Source organism: Erythrolamprus reginae, chromosome 7 (assembly GCF_031021105.1).
Source record: "Erythrolamprus reginae isolate rEryReg1 chromosome 7, rEryReg1.hap1, whole genome shotgun sequence".
Taxonomy (NCBI): Eukaryota; Metazoa; Chordata; class Lepidosauria; order Squamata; family Dipsadidae; genus Erythrolamprus; species Erythrolamprus reginae.
The window spans coordinates 71,992,230-72,017,724 of NC_091956.1; the positions used below are offsets into that span (position 1 = coordinate 71,992,230).

The 25,495-nt window shown below is 40.8% G+C and overlaps 1 protein-coding gene across 6 annotated transcripts in view; it reads right to left on the reverse strand.

Moving 5' to 3' along the window:
- Positions 1-25,495, reverse strand: part of LRBA (LPS responsive beige-like anchor protein) — a 453,900-nt gene that overhangs the window by 57,355 nt on the left and 371,050 nt on the right. For all 6 annotated transcript variants that reach the window (XM_070757811.1, XM_070757810.1, XM_070757809.1 and 3 more), the window contains one exon: positions 6,697-6,864. In XM_070757811.1, the coding sequence (XP_070613912.1) occupies positions 6,697-6,864 (168 nt within the window). The remainder of the gene's footprint in view (positions 1-6,696; positions 6,865-25,495) is intronic.

The window sequence follows — 25,495 nt, forward strand, 5'->3', positions numbered from 1 at the left end:
GCCAGCAGATATGGCTCCACGTGCCGCCTGTGGCACCCATGCCATAGGTTCACCATCACTGGTGTAGGCCATAGTTTAGGTAGTGGGTTCCTCCTGGTTTGGACCAGTTCACCTGAACTGGTAGGAAGCCGCTGGTGATGTCACAATAATGTAAGGGAACCAGTTCAGTCGGTGCTGGTCCATGGGAACCGCCATCATTTTTTGGGGGGGGAGGGTTGTTGAATTTTTGGGGGGAGGGTTGTTGAATTTTTTGGGGGGGAGGGTTGTTGACATTTTTTTGGGGGGAGGGTTGTTGACATTTTTTGGGGGGGGAGGGTTGTTGAATTTTTTTGGGGGGGAGGGTTGTTGAAATTTTTTGGAGGGGGGATTTTTTCCCAGGTTTCTTTCCTTCTGCGCATGCGCAGACGGCGAGTTTCTGGCCCTGCACATATGTCACCATCTTGTTTTAGGCTTTCTTTTAAATTTTTTTATTTTTTGGCACTGCACATGCACACATGTGCAAAGCGCATGAGCACCCCCATAGCACACCCACGCATCACCGGAGGAAGTGAACCGGCAGTGAGATAAGTTAGAATCCATGCCTGGTTTAAGCCAAAATACCAGTAAGTTTCATTCTTTTGTTTATTCAGGATAAGCTGTTTTTAAACAATTAAAGGCTCCTTCAATGTTTAAAGTGCAGCAGACTGTTAAGCTATTACATTACAGAAATAGTAAAATAGAGAACAGATTATTTTTATTCACAAATTATTGTAGTGCTGTTTTTCCACATGTGTTGGCTATCTAGGAAATTAACATAGTGAGAATTTCTTTGTTCTTTCAAAATTCCAGATTTCTCGGCAAAAAGTAAGCAGCATCCTGCATGCCCCTTTGTGTAATAAAGACATTTAATCACACTACTAATCTTGATCTCTTTGTATTTTAAAAGATATTACAAAGAATGCATGGATGCCATGACTTCTTGTCTTATACATGTGTTTGCAAGTAGAATTTATGTCATGTCAATTTATCTAATTCTAGTTAATTAATTATGGTGTGTAGAAGGCTAGGGAACTCCCATGGTTACCTTAGAAGCTTTCTATATTAGATTTAACAGGGAAAATAGGTTAATAACAAATAAACAATGCAGTCTCTCTCTCCCTCCTTCCCTCCTAAAATACTTTTAGTATATCATGACAAGAAGGCCCAGAAATGAGAAGGTCTTTCCTCAAGTCCATTGTTTGTGCTCTTTAAAAGCATGTCAGAAAATCATAAATTTCAGAGTGCACTTCGTTATTGGTTATGACCTATAAAGCCCTTCATGGCACCGGACCAGATTATCTCCAGGACTGCCTTCTGCCGCATGAATCCCAGCGACCGATTAGGTCCCACAGAGTGGGTCTTCTCTGAGTCCCGTCAACTAAACAATGTCGTTTGGCGGGACCCAGGGGAAGAGCCTTCTCTGTGGTGGCCCCGGCCCTCTGGAACCAACTCCCCCCAGAGATCAGAATTGCCCCCACCCTCCTCACCTTTCGTAAGCTCCTTAAAACCCACCTCTGCCGTCAGGCATGGGGGAACTGAGATATTCTTTCCCCATAGGTCTCTACAGTTTATGCATGGTATGTCTCTATGTATGTCTGGGTTTTATAATAAGGTTTTTTTAGTTGTTTTATTATTGGATTGCTACATATTGTTTTTATCACTGCTGTTAGCCGCCCCGAGTCCACGGAGAGGGGCGGCATACAAATCCAATCAATCAATCAATCAATCAATCAATCAATCAATCAATAAACAAACAAACAAACAAACAAACTATAAGAAAATAAAAATGGTCATGATTGGATTCAAGCAGAAAAGCATAACATGGTAATGCCACTGGGGACAGCAGCAGTGGTGCAAACTGTTTTTAAATCAAGTATTCAAACAGTTATTCAATTAAAAATTCAGAAAAAAAATTCAAATGTGAATTTCATGTATGTAAGAACATTTAGTAAAGTTTGCCAGATCTATAATTACATTATTATTATTATTATGTCAGTACAGCACAGCAAACGAGATCTACTGACATAATAATAATAATAATAATAATAATAATAATAATAATAATAATAATGTAATTCAAACAGTTATTCAATTATTATATTGCTGTTAGCCGCCCCAAGTCCTCGGAGAGGGGCGGCATACAAATCCAATAAATAGATAGATAGATAGATAGATAGATAGATAGATAGATAGATAGATAGATAGAAAATTCAGAATTTTTTTTTTCAGATGTGAATTTCATGTACGTAAGAACATTTAGTAAAGTTTGCCAGATCTATAATTACATTATTATTATTATTATTATTATTATTATTATTATTATTATTATTATTAATAATAATTAGATTTGTATGCCGCCCCTCTCCGAAGACTCGGGGCGGCTCACAACAACAATAAAACAGTATACAATAAACAAATCTAATATTTTAAAAATATCTAAAAATCCATTATTTTAAAAAAGAAGCATACAGCACGAGCATACTATACATAAACTATATAGGCCTGGGGGAGATGTCTCAGTTCCCCCATGCCTGACGGCAGAGGTGGGTTTTAAGAAGTTTGCAAAAGGCAAGGAGGGTGGGGGCAATCCTAATCTCCAGGGGGAGCTGGTTCCAGAGGGTTGGGGCCACCACAGAGAAGGCTCTTCCCCTGGGTCCCGCCAGACGACATTGTTTAGTCGACGGAATCCGGAGAAGGCCAAATCTATGGGATCTAACCATTCGCTGGGATTTGTGCATGTTGTACACTCTCTTGTTGATAAAGATCTGATTGTTTTAAATTATAAAAAATAAGTTCTCATAGGATTACATATAAAAAAGACCATTGGATTTTGTTTTATTTTTAGTGCTTGCATTAAAAAATGGTGCGCCAATCACAACATTTTCTAGGCTTTTTTTCAAAAAAAAAAAATTCAAAAAACCCACAGTGTAAAAATCTAGAAAGAATTATAAATATTTCATTAAAGCATTTTAAATCCACAATTCTTGTTATAAAAGCTTATAATAATATGCCTAAAATTTACACAGAAAACAATCAACAGTGATTTATATTTTCTTTCTTTTACATGAAGTCTTACAGATTTTCAAAACTTCCCCAAAGTCATTTTATTCACAAACAAACAAACCCTTGCCAGCGACAATACTTCCCGTTTCAGTTTCCCAAACTGCTTTTTCAATTTGTAAAATATAGAAAACCTTGTAGTGAGAAGACCATTACCGAAAAAAACAAGGCAGAAAGGAGAAAACGTCTTTACTAATAACTTACAAAATCTGATTTGAAGAATTATCCCATGCGTAAACAAGCTAAATCTAAAGAGTTATGCTAGTATGGGTAGGATAGAAAATATCGTTTAAAACAGGGGTCCCCAACGTGTGGGCTATTTAGCGGGAAAAGGTGAAGTTTTCCCCCTATTGGTTCTGTGGGCATGGCTTATTTTGTGGGCATGGCTTGGAGGTCAGGTGGGTGTGGCTTCAGGTGGGCATGGCCATGTGGTCATGTGACTGGGTAGGTGGAGCCAATTTAGCAGTATATTTTGCCAGTGAGTAAGAAGCTGAACTAGATGACCTCTGAGGTGCCTTCCAGCCTTGGCTGTGCTGTTTCAAAGCATCCTCTGAAGCTATGTCTAGTGCCAGCCAAGTTTTTATTTTTTTATTTATTATTTATTATTTAGATTTGTATGTCGCCCCTCTCCGCACTTGGGGCGGCTCACAACAAAACAAAACAGTTCATGACAAATCTAATAATTATAATTTAAAATATTTTTAAAAACCCCATTTACTAAGCAAACATACATGCAAACATACCATGCATAAATTGTATATGCCCGGGGGAGATGTTTCAGTTCCCCCATGCCTGACGACAAAGGTGGGTTTTAAGGAGCTTACGAAAGGCAGGGAGAGTAGGGGCAGTTCTAATCTCTGGGGGGAGCTGGTTCCAGAGAGTCGGGGCCGCCACAGAGAAGGCTCTTCCCCTGGGGCCCGCCAACCGACATTGTTTAGTTGACGGGACCCGGAGAAGGCCCACTCTGTGGGACCTAATCGGTCGCTGGGATTCGTGCGGCAGAAGGCGGTCTCGGAGATATTCTGGTCCAATGCCATGAAGGGTTTTAAAGATCATAATCAACACTTTGAATTGTGACCAGAAATTGATCGGCAACCAATGCAGACTGCGGAGTGTTGGTGTGACATGGGCATACCTAGGGAAGCCCATGACTGCTCTCGCAGCTGCATTCTGCACGATCTGAAGTTTCCCTCTCTCCTTCTTTCTTTCTTTCTTTTTCTTTCTTCCTTTCTCTCTTTCTTCGGTGGGAAGCAACCCCGCTCAAATAAAATATTACTCATAAGAAAAGACTCACAGAAAAACAAGGAAAAATACAAGCTGCTAGCAAAGAACCTGCCTAACGCTCATTCCACATTCCTGTCCGATAGAGATAAAGAGATAACCGTTTAGAAAGTAGAAGCCTGACATTTGGCTCCATATATACAACCAGGCAAACAGATCCCTAGAAAACCCATTCCAAGACGGGATATTTTGAAATTTCCCACACTCAAGATCCAACACAGGACGAAAGTCATTTAGCCACAATGGGAATCACCCAAATCCTTTTAGGAACACAAAGCCTATACCACACAAACCCCAAAACTTAAAAAACACAGAACCATAGAAGAATCCTTCCTTTTATCCAGTTTTGTTGTTCAACTGACCCAGAATGTCACTTTGCTGCTGCAATTAAAAACATTCTTCTGAGCAACTTCCGAAAGCTTTTCAATTTAAAGCAGGACTCTCCAAAGATGTCAACATTAAGATTGGTGGACTTCAACATCTTCTGAATTCCTTAGTCCAGGGCTAGGCAAAGTTGGTTCTTCTATGACATGTGGACTTCAACTCCCAGAATTCCTGAGCTAGAATGATTGGCTCAGGAATTCTGGGAGTTGAAGTCCACAAGTCATAGAAGAGCCAACTTTGCCTACCCCTACCTTAGCCAGTCATGCGGCTATGTTTGGCGACTCCTGATTTAAAGCGACAGCATTTGTTTTTCTTCTTTGCGAAGCAATTAGTCCTGATTTTTTTCCTTCCTTCCTTCCCTCCTTCCTTCCTTCTTTCCTTCCGTTTTTTCTTTTTCTCTTCCCTTCCTTCCCCCCTCCTCTCTCTTTCTTTCAGGTGAATCGGCAGAGAAATAAGGCTTTAATTTTTTTTTTTAAACCCAGGAAGTGATGATGTAGGGGCAGGTGGGCGGAGACTCGGGCTGCCATAGCTACCGGTTCTCTGAACCAGCAACAGCAATTGCTGCCTACTCGGCCTGAACTGGGCCGAACCAGGAGGACTTTGTCCCTGAGCACGCACCTCTGTGCTCACCCAGAGTCCCACTTATGAGAGCATCATCATGTGCTCTCGTGGCCCCACTCACTCGAGTATCACAACGAATATTGTGTGTGCATGCATGTGCACATGTGCTTGCCCCTCCCACAAAATCTTCTCTTCTTTCCCCCCTCCACCTGCTCCGGGCCACCAAGGTGGAAAGATTGAGGAACTCTGCTTTAAAAAGTCTGTAAATGCTTTTCAATTACAATAAAATCAAATATGCTTTATAAATATTTCAAAAGGTCCCACCTTTCTTCATAATAGAAACATAGAAGACTGACGGCAGAAAAAGACCTCATGGTCCATCTAGTCTGCCCTTATACTATTTCCTGTATTTTATCTTACAATGGATATACAGTATGTTTATCCCAGGCATGTTTAAATTCAGTTATTGTGGATTTACCACCACGTCTGCTGGAAGTTTGTTCCAAGGATCTACTACTCTTTCAGTAAAATAATATTTTCTCATGTTGCCTTTGATCATTCCCCCAACTAACTTCAGATTGTGTCCCCTTGTTCTTGTGTTCACTTTCCTATTAAAAACACTTCCCTCCTGGACCTTATTTAACCCTTTGACATATTTAAATGTTTCGATCATGTCCCCCCTTTTCCTTCTGTCCTCCAGACTATACAGATTGAGTTCATTAAGTCTTTCCTGATACGTTTTATGCTTAAGACCTTCCACCATTCTTGTAGCCCGTCTTTGGACCCGTTCAATTTTGTCAATATCTTTTTGTAGGTGAGGTCTCCAGAACTGAACACAGTACTCCAAATGTGGTCTCACCAGCGCTCTATATAAGGGGATCACAATCTCCCTCTTCCTGCTTGTTATACCTCTAGCTATGCAGACAAGCATTATACTTGCTTTTCCTACTGCCCGACCACACTGCTCACCCATTTTGAGACTGTCAGAAATCACTACCCCTAAATCCTTCTCTTCTGAAGTTTTTGCTAACACAGAACTGCCAATGCAATACTCAGATTGAGGATTCCTTTTCCCCAAGTGCATTATTTTACATTTGGAAACATTAAACTGCAGTTTCCATTGCTTTGACCATTTATCTAGTAAAGCTAAATAATTTACCATATTACAGACCCCTCCAGGAATATAGGATTTTGTCAATATCTTTTTGTAGGTGAGGTCTCCAGAACTGAACACAGTATTCCAAATGTGGTCTCACCAGCACTCTATATAAGGGGAATCACAATCTCCCTCTTCCTGCTTGTTATACCTCTAGCTATGCAGCCAAGCATCGTACTTGCTTTTCCTACCGCCTGACCATAATTTTTTATTCTCCCAAGTATGAACATGCTTACCTCCCTCAACACTGGATCCATTATTGAATTGAGATTGACAGCTCCGTCATAAGTTAGGTAGTAGAAAACATTTAGAGATCTGACAGCTTCTGGCCCTTGCTGTTTATAGCCAAAAATCAAATCAATCCACTGGTGCAGTTGACAGGAAACAAATTCACTTTCCAAAGCCTGGAAAAAAAATACAACACTGTTTATATTGTTTCGCAAACTTATTTTCTGTCCACAATCTTATTTAAACCACAATGCATAGGTTAGAAATATGCAAGTGCCTTAGAGGAGAAAGGGTATTTCACAAACTATGACAATGCTAATTGTAGCTTTTACAATATGTTGAACCAACTGTGCCATGCAGGTCCCCGTTGGAGTTTTAAACATTTGCAACAGAGTTGTACTGGTATTAAAATAATTCAAGGTTAAACTCTGAACAATTAAATTCACCATGGATGAGTAATCATAGTCTAATCTGACAATAATAGGAATGGACAAGAGAAATTATAGTAATCATCCCAATCTTGTACCTTTCATTTGTGTGGGTACCTGTATGTCAACATATTTGATGAGTATCAGCTTGGGAAAGAAAATATTACTATATAGGTAAAGAAAAAAATGCTGCAGCCTTTTAACTTACGCACTGTTTCCAACTATTGGAAACAGTAGAGGTAGCCACTATCTTAAAATGATGCAATATATCTATTGAATACAACACAACTTTATCACAATTTATAATTTGTTACAAAAAGGCATAAATAGCTAGAAGGCAATTGGTAAATTGTACTAGGACTGTAACTGAATTGTTAAATGTGTAGTTTTCTAGAGTATATATACCGGTAATTGTCAATTACAATTTCCTCTGTTGTATGGAAAAATGCAACAAACATACTAGAGTTTCAGATTTCTATACTGCATCATTTCCCTTCACCTATAGGTGTCAATAGTTTTCAAGACGTGATTTATGTATAAGCCAGCATTAGATTAGATTAGATTAGATTTATTGGATTTATATGCCGCCCCTCTCCGCAAACTCGGGGCGGCTCACAACAATAATAAAAAACAGTACATAATAAAAATCCAATGCCCACCAATCTAATTACAATTTAAAATTAGTAATTTCATAAAACAATCCCAATATATATATAAAAAAACAGGCACACAGTCAATCAATCAACAAAACAACACGGGCAAGGGGGAGGTGTTTTAGTTCCCCTATGCCTGACGGCAGAGGTGGGTCTTAAGGAGTTTACGAAAGGCAGGGAGGGTGGGGGCAATTCTAAGCTCAGGGGGGAGCTGGTTCCAGAGGGTCGGGGCCCCCACAGAGAAGGCTCTTCCCCTGGGTCCCGCCAGACGACATTGTTTAGTCGACGGGACCCGAAGAAGGCCGACTCTGTGGGACCTAACCGGTCGCTGGGATTCGTGCGGCAGGAGGCGGTCCCGAAGATATTCTGGTCCGGTGCCATGAAGGGCTTTATAGGTCATAACCAACACTTTGAATTGTGACCGGAAACTGATCGGCAACCAATGCAGACTGCGGAGTGTTGAAGTAATATGGGCATACTTAGAGAAGCCTATAATTGCTCTCGCAGCTGCATTCTACACGATCTGAAGTTTCCGAACACTTTTCAAAGGTAGCCTCATGTAGAGAGCATTACAGTAGTCGAGCCTCGAGGTGATGAGGGCATGAATGACTGTGAGCAATGACTCCCTCATTTTGAAATCTTAGATTTCCTTCACAAGTAGATCTCCTATATATAATTAAAATGGGTCAGCACTAACCTTTTGAACGTTAATTAATTTATTTTATAACTAATTCTACATAAATTAAATATAATTAAATGATTAGTAAATAATTAAATAATTAAAATAAAACTGTAATAGCAATATATTATTAACTTTAGTATTGATTTTAATATTTGTTTTTATTAATACAACAATAAATAAATTAAAAGTATTAAAAAAATCTTACTTCAGAATCTTGTCTTATAATAGAAATCAACCAATGTAATTTCTAAATAACTCTAAGTTATAATTGCTACACATCATTAAACACATCATTCATCATTAATGAATTAGGATTGACTTTTTTAAAATTCCATCTCTTATTTCATTTATTATATTCTCTTCAAGCAATATAAAGCTAAATTGATAATATAAAATAATGTTTTTTTTCAACGAAGTCACTTTTTAGAGACTTCAAATAATTATAAATTCCTAATCTCCATAGGGAGTTGATTCCAGAGGGTCAGGGCCGCCACAGAGAAGGCTCTTCCCCTGCGCCCCATTTATTTATTTATTTATTTATTTATTTATTTGGTTTGGTTTGGTTTGGTTTGGTTTGGTTTGTATGCCGCCCCTCTCCGAAGACTCGGGGTGGCTAACAACAATATAAAAAGACAACAAATCTAATATTGAAAATAATCTAAAAAAAACCCAAATTAAAGAACCACTCATACATACAAGCATACCATGTATAAATTCTATAAGCCTAGGGTGAAGGGAAATTTCAATTCCCCCATGCCTGATGACAGAGGTGGGTTTTAAGGAGCTTGCGAAAGGCAAGGAGGGTGGGGGCAACTCTGATATCTGGGGGGAGCTGGTTCCAGAGGGTCGGGGCCGCCACAGAGAAGGCTCTTCTGGGTCCCAGAATTTGTCTAAAGATTTAAATTCAAGCCACACAATCAGCCAGCACACACTCTTGCTTCTGGACAGAGATCAATTTATTTTAGATTACAATTTTGACTAGGGATCAATTCAGTGGATCAATTCAGATAGCAGAATGAGTGTATAATACATCCCTATTCTTGCCAGCAATAAGCCATCTTGTTACTTTAATTCCGGTGATGGATGCTTTCTTTTTGCTAATGATAAATGAAGATCAGCTGCCAGACTTGATGGCTTATATACATAAAATAGAGTGTATGTCTTCTTGTTTTTTTACATCATGCATAAAATATTTTGTGCTGAATATTTTGTGCTAAAATATTTCAGTCTCTATACCTGTATGCATATGTGTAATATTAGCCCACATTCTGAAATGGCTGAAGAAAAAGCAACAAAAATCAGTAGCATGATGCATGGAGCTTTAATTTAAAAAATCCCATTTTCCTTTGGATTTGAGAAGTGCAGATGAAGTAACACAAAGAAGCAGAGACAGTTCTACAATTACATAAATTAAGCCTAGTTTCCTTTCAAGGAAAGGTTCTATTTAAAAAGGAAAATTTAGCCAGGCTCTGAGAAGCCATTCTGCAATATGCACACAGAAATGATTGGTTAGTTTCATTAACTGATGCCTGAAGAAACATTTATATTGACACATAAAAAACAGCAATTGTCTTAATTTGTGTGGTGCACTCCACACAAAAGCCCTAAATATGTTCAAATTAGAGAAAGCTGCTTGATTGTCACTGCAATCTCATGTCATGTTAATGCATGACAAACATTAAACCATATAGTTAAATGGCAATTTATATCATTTAAATGTTTACTGCCTGAGCAACTCATCAGTCATTTAAATGTGATTTTCTGACAGCTAATTTCAGTTAATTTTCCTCTATTCACTTAATTAGAACTTTCAATCAGGAAAAGGCCTATCCATATCTTCATGTAGGTATCATTTTTTATTTAGAAGCTCACTTAGTAAATTGCTGAATACATTCTTTATAATAGATAACAATATATTAAGGTATTCTTCTATTCATCCTACATAGCATTCCAACAGAGAAAGCTGCTCATTTCATAAGCGCAATATTCTAGCTGATACTTTGAAAAGAAATCACAAAATATGAATACAATTAAAACTATATATTACCATAAATGCACACACGTTCCAAATTGTTTAATAAGTTTAAAGCTGTAAGATATACTGTATTATATCTTGAACTATGGTGTTTTACTCCACAGTTCATATGGATTAAGAAGGTATGTAAATATTGCTAAATAAATAAAACACCAATTGCATAACAATGGAAATATGAAAATAAACTGAAACACAATTTTATACAGGACCTTTTAGAGTTTATTGAACTGTGTTTTACTTTGAAAACATGAATCCCTGCCGCATGAATCCCAGCGACCGGTTAGGTCCCACAGAGTTGGCCTTCTCCGGGTCCCGTCGGCTAGACAAAGCCGTCTGGCGGGGCTCAGGGGAAGAGCCTTCTCTGTGGGGGGCCCGGCCCTCTGGAATCAGCTCCCTCCAGAAATTCACACTGTCCCCACCCTCGTCGCCTTTCGCAAGAGCCTCAAAACTCATTTATGTCACCAGGTATGGGGCAATTAGATCAAGCCCCCTTCCTCTGTTTACGAGATGTAATTTGTGGTTGTGAATGAATTGGCTGACTGATTTAGTAAGCTTGAAGTAAACTTTGAAAACATGAATCCCTGTCGCATGAATCCCAGCACCCGATCAGGTCCCACAGAGTTGGCCTTCTCCAGGTCCCATCAACCAGACAATATCATTTGGTGGGGCCTAGGGGAAGAGCCTTCTCTGTGGCGGCCCCGGCCCTCTGGAATCAGCTCTTTCCAGAGATTCATATTGCCCCCACCCTCCTCACCTTCCGCAAAAACCTTAAGACCCATCTATGTCACAAGGCGTGGGGCAACTAGCATATGCCCCCCCTCTGTTCTGACCATTAATGTTCTGTGTGAGTGTGATTGAGTAAATTGAATGTTTTTTTAATTAATGGGTTTTTAGCTATATTTTTAATTATTAGACTTGTATACTTATTGTTTGCATTGTATGTTGTGAGCCGTGCCGGGTCCCCGGAGGGGGGCGGCATACAAGTCTAATAATAATAATAATAATAATAATAATAATAATAATAATAATAACAACAACAACAACAACAACAACAACAACAACAATAATAATTTAGGATCAGCTCCAGCTTTGGGAAAAAATAATGCTTATTAAAGCCATGGTTGAAATGGTGCACAACTAAAGGATACTATGAGGGGGTCCTTGGTGTTCTCTTAGCTTCATTTGTTCGTTGTTTGTTGTTGCTTTGCAGAAGTTTCATTAACCCAAACAAGGTAAAGTTTGAGTAATGAAACATCTGCAAGAAAACAACCAAGCTTAGAGATCACCAAGGAGCCCTCATTTTAACCCTGAATTACAAATACAGTGATACCTCGTCTTACAAACGCCTCATGATACAAACTTTTTGAGATACAAACCCGGGGTTTAAGATTTTTTTGCCTCTTCTTACAAACTATTTTCACCTTACAAACCCACCGCTGCTGCTGGGATGCCCCGCCTCCGGACTTCCGTTGCCAGCGAAGCACCTGTTTTTACACTGCTGGGATTCTCCTGAGGCTCCCCTCCATGGGAAACTCCACCTCTGGACTTCTGTGTTTTTGTGATGCTGCAGGGGAATCCCAGCAATGCAAAAACAGGTGCTTCGCTGGCAACGGAAGTCCGGAGGTGGGGTTTCCCAGCGAAGGGAGCATCAGTGAAATTGCAACATCGCAAAAATACAGAGGTCCGGAGGTGGGGTTTCGAGGATTTTGGTGTTTTTGCAATGCTGCAATTTCACTGATGCTCCCTTCGCTGGGAAACCCCACCTCCGGACTTCCGTTGCCAGAAAAGTGCTCGTTTTTGTGATTCTGTGATTCCCCTGCAGCATCGCAAAAACACAGAAGTCTGGAGGTGGTGTTTCCCATGGAGGGGAGCCTCAGGGGAATCCCAGCGGTGCAAAAATGAGCGCTTCGGCTGGCAAAAGGGGTGAATTTTGGGCTTGCACGCATTAATCGCTTTTCCATTGATTCCTATGGGAAACAATGTTTCATCTTAAAAACTTTTCACCTTAAGAACCTCGTCCCGGAACCAATTAAGTTTGTAAGACAAGGTGTCACTGTATTCTCCTTTGTTGGTAAAATATACTACCCCCCATTCCCTTGCTTCTCTTAAACATAGCTAATCAAGTCTTACTTCTTCCACACTGTATCATTTATGCCCTGTATATATTCTGAGAATGATCAGAAATAAAAAAAAAAAAATTCTAACATACAACACAGTACAATAATATTCACCTGCACTGAATTATTGTGAAATAAATCAGAGCTAACGCCTGATTGTTACGAATCAAAGAAAACCCTGGGAGGAATGTCCTGTAAAATCACACACAAATTGTCAATTCAGTCCCATGGGACTCATATTAACTTTGACAAACTGTCTTGGGGCTGATCTCTCTCTCTCTTTCCCCCCCATAATGAGACCTATTAGGCCAAGGCACAAACTCCTGAACAATGTTAAAAAGTGCAATGCACAGATGTCAAACATCTATAAGCAACTTTATGTTAATAGTTCACAATATTAAAATGTTCCAGAGTCATTTTTGTACTAAGCCAAATAATAAGCTGCAAAAGAAAATTTTTTAAATTCCTAATACTGATGGTTATTTACAATGATTAAGACTTATTTTCAGTTTGATTAGAAATATTTCAAATTTTCCTATCAAATATATGATTTTTTTTAAAAAACCAACTTAAAAAAACTATCTGGAGGTTGTCTTTTTCATGTGATCTTGCTTTGAATTAAATGACTCTGAATTAATGTGTGGATCACACTCTTCAAATATTTCAAGTCATAAACAGAAAACTGTACCCTGTTCAAACAAAGCAAAAACACACAATTCGCACAAAAATCAAGATTGGCAAAGTGTTTGAGTGCACTGTTAGCTCTAGTCTCTTCAACAATTCCTAATAAAATTTAGGGATTATTTCTTCTTAATTAAAAATAAAATACAGTGGTACCTCTGCTTACGAACTTAATTCGTTCCGTGACCAGATTCTTAAGTAGAAAAGTTTGTAAGAAAAAGCAATTTTTCCCATATAAATCAATGTAAAAGCAAATAATGTGTGTAATTGGGGAAACTACAGGGAGGGTTGAGGTCCTGTTTCCTCCCAGGAGATTCCTAGAGAGGCCCCACGGAGGCTTCTCCCTGCCTTTTCCAGTTACAATTTTGGAGGGTCGGGTTTGTAAGTGGGAAATGGTTCTTGAGAAGATGCAAAAAAATCTTGAACACCCGGTTCTTATCTAGAAAAGTTCATATGTAGAAGCGTTCTTAGGTAGAGGTATCACTGTACTCCATTTAGTATATTTGGAAGCAAAAATGTTTGAAAAGAAAACAACAAGAATAACAGTTTCAAAATTATTAATTACTATAATTAATGTGCTCCACAATTCCAATTGTATTTAATAATTGTTTAAATTGTGTGATGCAGTGCTCTATATATTCCACCTTTTCTGTAAAATGTAAAAGGTAAAGTCTTATATTATGACTAATACATGTGCTTATTTTTCTAAAAGCCCAAGAAACCCAGTACTTTCTGGAACTGGGAAAATATGTTGTTTCAAAATAAAACTAAGTTTTCACAAATTTGCACCACAATTATTTCTCTATTAATATTCAATATTCAAGCCCTACATGGCATCTGACCAGAATACCTTTGGAACCGCCTTCTGCCGCATGAATCCCAGCGACCTATTAGGTCCCACAGAGTTGGCCTGTTCCGGGTCCCGTCGACTAAACAATGTTGCTTGGCGGGACCCAGGGGAAGAGCCTTCTCTGTGGCGGCCCTGGCCCTCTGGAATCAACTCCCCCCGGAGATTTGAATTGCCCCTACTCTTTCCCGCCTTCCACAAGATGTTGAAGACCTATCTATGTCTCCAGGCATGGGAGGAATAACTATCTGGTCCCTCCCAGCACCACCTTTTTCTGACTGTAATATATGAGAATGGTGTGATTGTGTAGCAATGATCATTTAAAAAATATTTATGGGTTTTAAATTGCTTTAACTTATATTGCATTTGTGCTTTGTATATTGTATTGCTGTTGTTGTGAGCCGCCCCGAGTCTTCGGAGAGGGGCGGCCTACAAATCTAATAAAACTTAAACTTAAACTTAACACTGTTATTTTAATTTTTATACACTTCCCAAAGTCATTGTCGTGAGATGGGCAGCTCTACAAAACACTTGAAGAACAATTCTCTTCTGTGTAAAAGTAAATGACTGCTTTGTCATGTTCATTCATTTATCGATATGTAAAACACCAAATCAAATATTCCCCTAGTGACTGCGTGAGAGAAAGATCAGTGTTTTCCTATTTGAAGTTTAAGCTAATATGATCCACATTAATTTGGATAAAACTATCCAAATATGGGGGAAAATAGTATATAGGTCTTCTGCGTGTGTACCACACCTCAGATAAAACATTCTTTGATTCTTCTGGTTAGATATACATGTATAAATCATTCTACATACACACTGAAAAAAAGGACCCCTGGCAACAAAGAACCATCTTTTCTCGTCACAATTTTTTACTCGGGACATTTACTGTTTCTGTCCAAACAAGGAAAAGTGTTCGGAAACTTTAGATCGTGCAGAATGCAGCTGCGAGAGCAATCACGGGTTTTCCCAAATATGCCCATGTCACACCAACACTCCGCAGTCTGCATTGGTTGCCGATCAGTTTCCGGTCACAATTCAAAGTGTTGGTGATGACCTATAAAGCCCTTCATGGCACCGGACCAGATTATCTCAGGGACCGCCTTCTGCTGCACGAATCCCAGCGACCAGTTAGGTCCCACAGAGTGGGTCTTCTCCGGGTCCCGTCAACTAAACAATGCCGCTTGGCGGGACCCAGGGCAAGAGCCTTCTCTGTGGTGGCCCCGGCCCTCTGGAACCAACTTCCCCCAGAGATTAGAATTGCCCCCACCCTCCTTGCTTTTCGTAAGCTACTTAAAACCCACCTCTGCTGTCAGGCATGGGGGAATTGAGACCCTCTTCCCCTAGGCCTTTACAGTTCTATGCATGGTATGTCTGTATGTATGTTTGGTTTTTATTTTAATGGGTTTTTAATTGTTTTTAGTATTGGATTATTTTGTATACTCTTTTATTGTTGTTGTTAGCCGCCCTGAGTCGCCGGAGAGGGGCGGCATACAAATCCAATAAATCAAATCAAATCAAATCAAAAATATATAAATGACATATCCCCGTACCATTCTGTCGTGATGTGAATAAAAAAACAGGCAGCAAAGCAAGAGTTAATTGAAACTAAAGAGAAAGGGAGGAGTGTTGTCTGGGGAAGGAGGCTAACGGAGAGTTAATCAGGGATCACATCCAGAGCCAGGCATGGATAAGCCTCACTAATGAGGCTCAAGTACCCTGCAGTGGCTTTCAAACCGAACGGGCTTCAAAGGATGCCACCCCATGACAGAACGCAGTTAGCCATACGAAGAAAGTGATTAGAATAAATGACTACAGTAATTAACTTTGATTTGAAGCCACCTGACTGGAAAGAGAGGCTAGGAGCTGTTTAGCCGAAATCTCCCTCGTAGAAAGGGGAAGGCTTGCCTTTACCCTTCTGTTTGCATGCGTTAGGAGGGCTCTTTCTTTCAAATAAGTATTGGGTGGCAGTAATGAAAAACAGCTTTCATTCAAGAACGTCCCATTCATTTTGAGAAAACAAAAAGAGGAAAATAAAAGCTTCAAAGGGGAACTAATTTATTTCACCCCAATCACCTTTAGTGAGTTGCCTCGCCACTACTAAACACACACACACATACACACACACAAATTCTTTTCATATATTAAAAGAAAAATCAGGTTCTTGAAATGTTAGCAACCATTTTAATACTACGTAAAAACTAATGTTTTAGCTTGATTTTTTAGATAATTTAAACGAAATTTAAATAGCATTTTTTTCATTCTTATTTATCTATCTATCTATCTATCTATCATCTATCTATCTATCATCTATCTATCTATCTATCTATCTATCTATCTATCTATCTATCTATCTATCTATCTATCTATCTATTGGATTTGTATGCCGCCCCTCTCCGGAGACTCAGGGCGCCTAACAGCAACAATAAAGCAGTGTACAATAGTAGTCTGATGTTAGAAATAATTAAAAAGCCCATTAATATAAAAAACAAACAAACATACATACATACATACCATGCATAGAATTGTAAAGGCCTAGGGGGAAGAGGGTCTCAATTCCCCCATGCCTGACGGCAGAGGTGGGTTTTAAGCAGCTTACAAAAGGCAAGGAGGGTGGGGGCAATTCTAATCTTTGGGGGGGTTCCAGAGGGCCGGGGCCGCCACAGACGAGGCTCTTCCCCTGGGTCCCGAATGGTATCATTGTACCAAAGTTGCCTCCTTCATTAGTGTCTAATGAAGTAGACTACTTCATTAGTGTCCACTGACGTTGTGTGTGGGACAACCTAGTTTATCTTTTTACTTCATCGATAACTTATATTAATGTGGCCCATTATCCGATCACTAAATTCTACTGAAAAGTTTTGCAAGGTGTATCCACAGTGTAGTAGTCAGAATAATTCACCAAACATTTATGCAAAGTCTCTGATTTATTTGACAGTTTTACCCCTTCAAGGCACAGTGTAATTAAATGTTTTGACAGTTAAGCAAAAATTGTATAAATTTCAAAGATCTTTAAATGGCTGTTGTGTCTAAAATAAAACTAGTACGTACATTAGCTTAGCTTCTAAAAATGCCATTTAGGGAAGTTTAAATGATATTATATTTTGTTTATCCATGGAGGGTAACTTTTACTTATTCTATTATATGTCTATATTAAGTATTCATGCACAAGTGAATGTGCATACAAATAACTTTTGCGTTTCTATCATTTCAACCATTCAAAATATATGTGTCACCTGATACTTTTTGCATTTTCACAACGAGATCCCACTTTCAGTCACCAAAAATTCTAGAAAACTGGCTTATTCAAAATTATCCACATTGATTACCTACTTTTCTACAAGTCCTGCTCTTCTGCCTAATTGTGGTGGTCGTGGGGCATTCTTAGAAGGGATAAGTAAAGAATGCAAATAATGAATGTAAAGAATACATAATCCCAGCAGGGTCATCCAAGATGTGAAAGTCACCCTAGTTGATCAGCTAAAACAAGCAAGCACTTACAATATATTAGCAGCAACAACATAAGCACATCCTGCAGGTGGAAGATGACTTTAGAGATAATCATTGTATAATGCATGGAGAATGTAATGGCAAAGCACTCCTATATTTTATCAAGAAAACTACCTGGAGAGAATATTTAGAATAATGATGTAATACCTTTGAAAAATGTTCGGAAACTTCAGATCGTGCAGAATGCAGCTGCAAGAGCAATCATGGGCTTTCCCAAATATGCCCATGTTACACCAACACTCCGCAGTCTCCATTGGTTGCCGATCAGTTTCCTGTCACAATTCAAAGTGTTGGTTATGACCTATAAAGCCCTTCATGGCACCGGACCAGATTATCTCAGGAACCGCCTTCTGCTACACGAATCCCAGAGACCAGTTAGGTCCCACAGAGTGGATCTTCTCCGGGTCCCGTCAACTAAGCAATGTCGCCTGGCGGGACCCAGGGGAAGAGCCTTCTCTGTGGCGGCCCCGGCCCTCTGGAACCAACTCCCCCCAGAGATTAGAACTGCCCCTACCCTCCTTGCCTTTCATAAACAACTTAAAACCCACCTCTGCCGCCAGGCATGGGGGAATTGAGATCCTCTTTCCCCCTAGGCCTTTATAATTCTATGCATGGTATGTATGTATGTATGTATGTTTGGTTTTTATATTAATAGATTTTTAATCATCAATACCAAATTACTATTGTACACTGTTTTATTGTCGCTGTTAGCCGCCCCAAGTGTCTGGAGGGGGGCGGCATACAAATCCAATCAATCAATAAATAAATACTTGGCTAAGCGATGCTTCAGTTTTAGATGACACTCAAAATGCTATTGAAAAGAGTTGGGGAGTTTTTGGAATACAGTGTTCCCTCGAGTTTCGCGGGGGATGCATTCCGAGACCGCTCGCGAAAGTCGAATTTCCGCGAAGTAGAGATGCGGAAGTAAATATACTATTTTTGACTATGAACAGTATCACAAGCCTTCCCTTAACACTTTAAAACCCTAAATGGCAATTTCCCATTCCCTTAGCAACCATTTAGATTATTACTCACCATGTTTATTTATTAAAGTTTATTAAAAAAATTTTTTATTAAAGGCAGATGAAAGTTTGGCGATGACATATGACGTCATCAGGTGGGAAAAACCGTGGTATAGGGGAAAAACCCGTGAAGTATTTTTTAATTACTATTTTTGAAAAACCGTGGTATAGACTTTTCGTGAAGTTCGAACCCGCGAAAATCGAGGGAACACTGTATTAAGTGTTTATAACATAGCCATAACCCTTAATAATAATAATCAGAATAGAGCTGGAAGGGACCTTGGAGATGGAGTCTTCTAGGCTAACCTCCTGCTCAAGTAGAAATACCTATACTAATACTGGCAAACCTATTTTTGCTTGGGTGCTGAAAGAACGTGCGCGCGCATTATCGTGCATGTGCAAGTGTCCACACCCATAATTCACTGCCTGGGGAGGGCAAAAACAGCTTCTCCCAACCCCTGGAGGATGGAAACTGCCTGTTTCCCAACTTCTGGTGGACCCACTAGGCTCGTGTTTCACTCTCTCCTGGAGGCTCCCTAGAAGCCAAAAACACCCTCCCAGAGCCTCTGTACAAGCCAAAAATCAGTTGGCTGGCAAACACATGCACGTTGGAGCTGAGCTAGGGCAACGGCTTGTGTGCCAGCAGATATGGCTCCGCGTGCCACCTGTGGCATTCGTGCCATAGGTTTGCCATCACTGGCTTATACCATTTCAGACAGGAGTATTCTTAAAAATTTCCAGTGATGAAGCACCTACAACTTCTGAAGGCAAGCTGTTCTACTGGTAACTTGTTGTCTGTTAGGAAGTTTCTCCTTAATTCCAGGTGGCTTCTCTGCTTGATTGGCTTTTATCCACTGTTTTGTGCCTTGCCTTTTGGTACCTTGGAAAATAAGTTTACCTCCTCTTGTTTGTGGCAGCCTCTCAAATACATGAATACTGCTATTATGTCAACTCTGTGGGACCTTACTGGTCGCTGGGATTCGTGCGGCAGAAGACGGTCCTGGAGATATTCTGGTCCGATGCCATGAAGGGCTTTATAGGTCATAACCAACACTTTGAATTGTGACCAAAAACCGATCGGCAACCAATGCAGCTGCGGAGTGTTGGTGTGACATGGGCATATTTAGGAAAGCCCATGATAGCTCTCGCAGCTGCATTCTGCACGATCTGAAGTTTCCGAACACTTTTCAAAGGTAGTCCTATGTAGAGAGCATTACAGTAGTTGAGCCTCAAGGTGATGAGGGCATGAGTGACTGAGCAGTGAGTCCCGGTCCAAGTAGGGCTGCAACTGGTGCACCAGGCGGACCTGGGCAAACGCCCCCCTCACCACAGCTGAAAGATGTTTCTCTAATGTGAGCTGTGGATCGAGGAGGACGCCCAAGTTGCAGACCCTCTCTGAGGGGGTTAATGATCCCCCCCCCAGGGTAATGGACGGACAGATGGGGTTGTCCTTGGGAGGCAAAACCCACAGCCACTCCGTCTTATCAGGGTTGAGTTTGAGTCTGTTGACACCCATCCAGACCCCAACAGCCTCCAGACACCGGCACATCAATAAAGCCAACAGAATGAAAGACATTGAAAGCACATACCAACACCAAAGAAAGGAGATTTAACAAAGTATTACATTATTGTACAGTATTCTTAATTTCACATGCTGCCAAACTAATGCTTAGTATCATCCAATGCAGATTAGGGCAATACATGAAAGGTAAGTATGAGATATACAAGCTGGCTCTAGAAAAGACTAAGTTATTATTGTATGTAGTAAATTGAGAAAGCCAAAGACTACCTCCCTCCCAAATCGGTATGCTTTATTGATTACTGAAAGGCCTTCAATTATGTCAATCATGTCAAATTGTGGAATGTGTTTAGGAAAATGGGAATCCCTAAAGATCTCTGTCTTCATTCAAAATCTATACACAGGTCAGGAAATCATAGTGCAGAAAGAACATGGGTGAAATAGACTAGTTCCAAATTGGCAAAAGTTTAGTTAAGCTGCATCCCTTAATTATTAACCTATATGTAGAATATAAATTGAAGGAAGCTGAATTGAATCATAAGCTTGGTTTTAAAATTGGAGGAAGAAATATCAATAATCTTGACATTCTAATGACACCACTCTGATACACAAATGATCTGAAAGCACTAGAAAAGAGCACAGTGAAAAAAAGAGATTTAAGATTAAATGTAAAGAAGACTAAACTAATGAGAATAAATATAACAACAAGGTTTAGAGTTGATGATGAAAATATTGAAGAGGTGGAGATTTCTGTTTTAGATAATTATCAACACCACCAATTTGAAAAAAGCAAAATAGAAAAAGTATCAATACTTTTGAACACTGATGTTGGAGAAGATTCATAAGAATACCCTAGATAAGCAAGAGAACAAGCAAACAGATGATCATATAAATCAACCCAGAGTTCTCACTCAAGGCACAAATTACTATTCAAATTATCCATCTTCAGTTGTATTATGCAAACATCTAAATCAGGTGTCTGAAACCTGCAGCTCCAGAGCTCTTTGATTAGATTAGATTAGATTTATATGCCGCCTCTCTCCGCAGACTTGGGGCAGCTCACAACAATGGTGAAGAACAGTACATAGTAACAAATCTAATATTTAAAAATCTAGATTACAGTTTTAGATTAAAAAGTCCAAAAAAGAAACCCCAATATATAAAAAACAACACACAATCGAATCATACACAAAAACTACATGGGCGAGGGGGAGATGTTTCCATTCCCCCATGCCTGATGGCAGAGGTGGGTTTTAAGAAGTTTACGAAAGGCAAGGAGGGTGGGGGCAATCCTGATCTCTGGGGGGAGCTGGTTCCAGAGAGTCGGAGCCACCACAGAGAAGGCTCTTCCCCTGGGTCCCGCCAGACGACATTGTTTAGTCAACCGGACCCGGAGAAGGCCAACTCTGTGGGACCTAACCGGTCGCTGGGATTCGTGCGGCAGAAGGCGGTCTCGCAGAAGGGCCCTCTGCTGTGGCTCCCTGTCAGGTGATCTCACCATTGACTGACCATGCCACTTGCCTTCCCCTCCCAGTCACTCCTGAAAAGGTAAGGGCAACAAGAGGGGATGGAGAAGTGGCCAGGGATTATTGTCTGGCACCTTACTCTTGCTAGAGCTTCTTCCGGTCCTAGTTGCTACTGAGCATGCCTCGGTAGCTTGGGGAGACACGCAATCTGCTCTCCAACTTGAGATACTGGCCCGAACTGGCTGCGACCGACACAGGCTTCACTAACACCAGCTCCCCCCAGAGATCAGAATTGCCCCCACCCTCCTTGCCTTTCGTAAACTTCTTAAAGCCCACCTCTGTTGTCAGGCATGGAGGAATTGAGATATCCCCTGCCCCCAGGTCTATACAATTTATGCATAGTATGTTTGTGTGTATGTTTTGCTTTTTTAATAAGGGGCTTTTTAGTTACCTAAATATTAGATTTGTCATACATTGTTTTATTATTGTTGTGAGCCGCCCCAAGTCTGCGGAGAGGGGCGGCATACAAATCTAATAAGTAAGTAAGTAAGTAAGTAAGTAAGTAAGTAAGTAAGTAAGGAAGGAAGGAAAGAAAGAAAGAAAGAAAGAAAGAAAGAAAGAAAGAAAGAAAGAAAGAAAGAAAGAAAGAAAGAAAGGGCCAGTGGGGTGGGAATGAGATCGGGGAGGAGCTGATTATGGAAAGGGGGACAGGCCCTCAGCGCCCAGCTCTGGCTTTAAAACATGCTTGGGGGACTTTTGCTGCCCGGAAGAGGACCCTCCTCCTCCTCCCCCTTCTTCTCCTCGCGCAACCACACAGCTGGCCAGAGAGAGGGGAGAGGGAGACAGACAGACAGACAGAGATAGAGTGGGGGAAGATAGAGAGAGACCGAGAAAAACACAGAGAGGGAGGGAGAGGGAGGGGGAGAGATAGAGACACAGGGAGAGAGATGGGGAAAAGAGGAAGGGAGAGAGGGAGAAAGAGAGAGAGGGAGAGAGGGAGAGAGAGAGAGAGATCAAAATTATTTAGTGGTTCTGGGTGTTTTTTAACAACTGGTTCTCTGCCCTAATGACTGGCTGGGTAGGGTGGCTACAGCAGATCATGTGACAGGGTGGGAGTGAGTGATGTTGAGTTGGACACACCCACCTCGGATTTTGTAGTTCACAGTGTTTTCTTTTCCTTGGGAAATGGATCCAAATGGTTCTTTGAGTGTTTAAGGTTTCAGACCCCTGATCTAAATCTTTGGAGAAATTTATAATACTGGGGAAGATGGGAGAAAAGAGGAGATGATGACCAGGAGCAAGGTGGATAGACTTAAACATAGCAGCAATGAGTGCTCCATTCAAAGACATGAAGGATAGAGACAGATACTTTGTAGGAGATCTAATTATGTGATCACTTACAATCAGTACCACGATATTGGTACATAAGCAAGCAAGCAAACAAACATGATTGGTAGCTACAATAAACAGATGTCTAATGAGCCTGTCATGTATTCTACATATAGGAACTTCTCAATCTCTGAGCTATAACCCATATCCAAGATTTATTTACAGGTAGTCCTCAACTTGGAACAGTTCATTTAGTGACCGTTCAAAGTTACAACAGCATTGAAAAAAAAGTGACAATTTTTCACCGTTATGACCTTTACAGCATCCCCACAATCACGGGATCAAAATTTGACGCTTGGTAAGTGGTTCGTATTTATGACCATTGCTGTGTCTCAGCGTCCCTTGATTTCCTTCTGCAACCTTTAGACAAGCACAGTCAACAAGGAAGACAGATTCACTTAACAGACAGGTTACTAACTTCTGACCTGCAGTGATTCACTTAACGATTATGGCAGGCAAGGTCATAAAACAGGGCAGAACTCACTTAACAAATGTCTCACTTAAAAATATACATTTTGGGCACAGTTGTGGTCATACGTTGATGCCTATCTTGACAAATTGAATCATACTTCTACCATTGAAAAGGCATGATTACAACTATAGAGCTCATTGGTGATATTGGGCCAGTCTCTTTCGCTCTCCCCCTTACAGGAACAGCTATAAATAAAAGGAATAAATAATAAAAGAAAGCACGGACAGTAATACTAAAATAGTAAATCAAGGCTGTTTGAAAAAGTCATGGTTAGAATTAACACACGTAAACGGAACAAAACCACAACTTCTACACGAAGAGTCATTTTCTTAAGTCGGAACGATTACATTTTGTCTAAGCATGCAGTTTTTGATTAATATATAATTATCAACCTTTATTTAAACATTAATAAAATAAGCCAATAAGACAAACATTAAGAATAATTTCTTTAACATAGATCAAGTGAGTTACTGCTTTCAGGGAAACAGTAATTCAACTGAAAGTTAACTATGACCAATTGTTTATAAAACTATTGAAATGTTTGGAACTAGTTCACATTTTCAAGCTATGTTTATGTTTCCATTTATCATCCAATTCCTTATGAAGAAAACTGGAAAGGAAGAGCAGCCCAAGAACAAAATCTTGTTTAAACTACATGTAAGATGTCAGGTAACTTAACAAATTGATCAATGTTGGAATGTTATGTATACATCTAAAAACATTATAGTATTAAATGGTTTTCCTTGACTCTTGTCTCCTACTGCATTCTTTTCCCAGCATTAAATCAGTCCGATTCTTATACTAATTTTCATTTCTATAATAACTTTATTAAATTTTAAAATATATTGATTAAAACTAACAAGAACAAATAATCAAGAAAGTGAGTAGAAAATAAGAATTAGAAGTAACAGATGCCAAGGCCTGCCATGGTGTGAAACAACTACCTTATCTCCCCCATGTAGGGTGAGTATGTGGAAAGCCTTAATAGTAGGGTACAAAGTAGCAACCTGTGGGAAATTCCAAATGCCCACATTCCAACAGCATGGCACAAAACAGTCACAGTCATAGTTCCCTGTAAGGTGCGCAGTGCGCTGTAGCGCAGGCAAATCCTAACGACAGCCCAGAGTTTTCCAAGCTGGTGAGGAGCGGGTTTCTCCCTGACCAACAGCTGATCCGCCCCTCCCAAGCTGTCGGTGGGGGAGAAAGCCATGGCTTCCTGGGCTCTGCCCTCGGCCGTGCCCACCTCCTCCCACGCTCTTCCGCTTCCTCTCAGTGTCGGAGGAGGTGTTGGCCTCCTCCCCAGCCGCCACGCTGGGAGCTGCCCCCTGGAGCCGGGGGCGACGGGCCCAGAATCGGCCTACTCTGCCCTGAACTCCGCCTCCTCTCCCGCCGCTGTGCTGGTCAGCAAAGAATCAAGGCTTCTGAGGTGAGCTGCGCGGCGGCGGCAGGAGGCAGAGCCAAGGGGAGGGCATGCCGGCCAGCAAAGCCGGCTTTTTGGGAAAGCAGCACGCTTTTCAAATGCGCTGCTTTCCTGCACCTCTTTCCTGGGCAGAGGGGGGGAGAAGGTGGCTGCCTCCCCCCCTGCCCAGGAAAGAGGTGCAGGAAAGCAATACGTTTGAAAAGCGCGCTGCTTTCCCAGAAAGCCGGCTTTGCTGGCCGGCACAGGGCTTGAGCCCTGTGCCAATCAGCAAAGCTGGCTGCCCGCCACCAGCCCGATGTCCATCCGTGCTGGGGGGGGGGCGAATCCGCCGGCCACGCCACCATCCTGATGTCCGTCCGTGTGTGTGGGGGGGTGAATCCGCCAGCCACACCGCCACCCTGATATCCGTCCGTGTGAGGGGGCGAATCCGCCGGCCAGGCCACCATTCTGATGTCCGTCCGTGCAGGGGGGACAATCCACAAGCCAGTCTCATGTCCGTCCGTGCGGGGGGGCGGACTTTCTTTCTCTCCCTCCGTCATTCCCTCTTTCTCATCGAGCTGGCC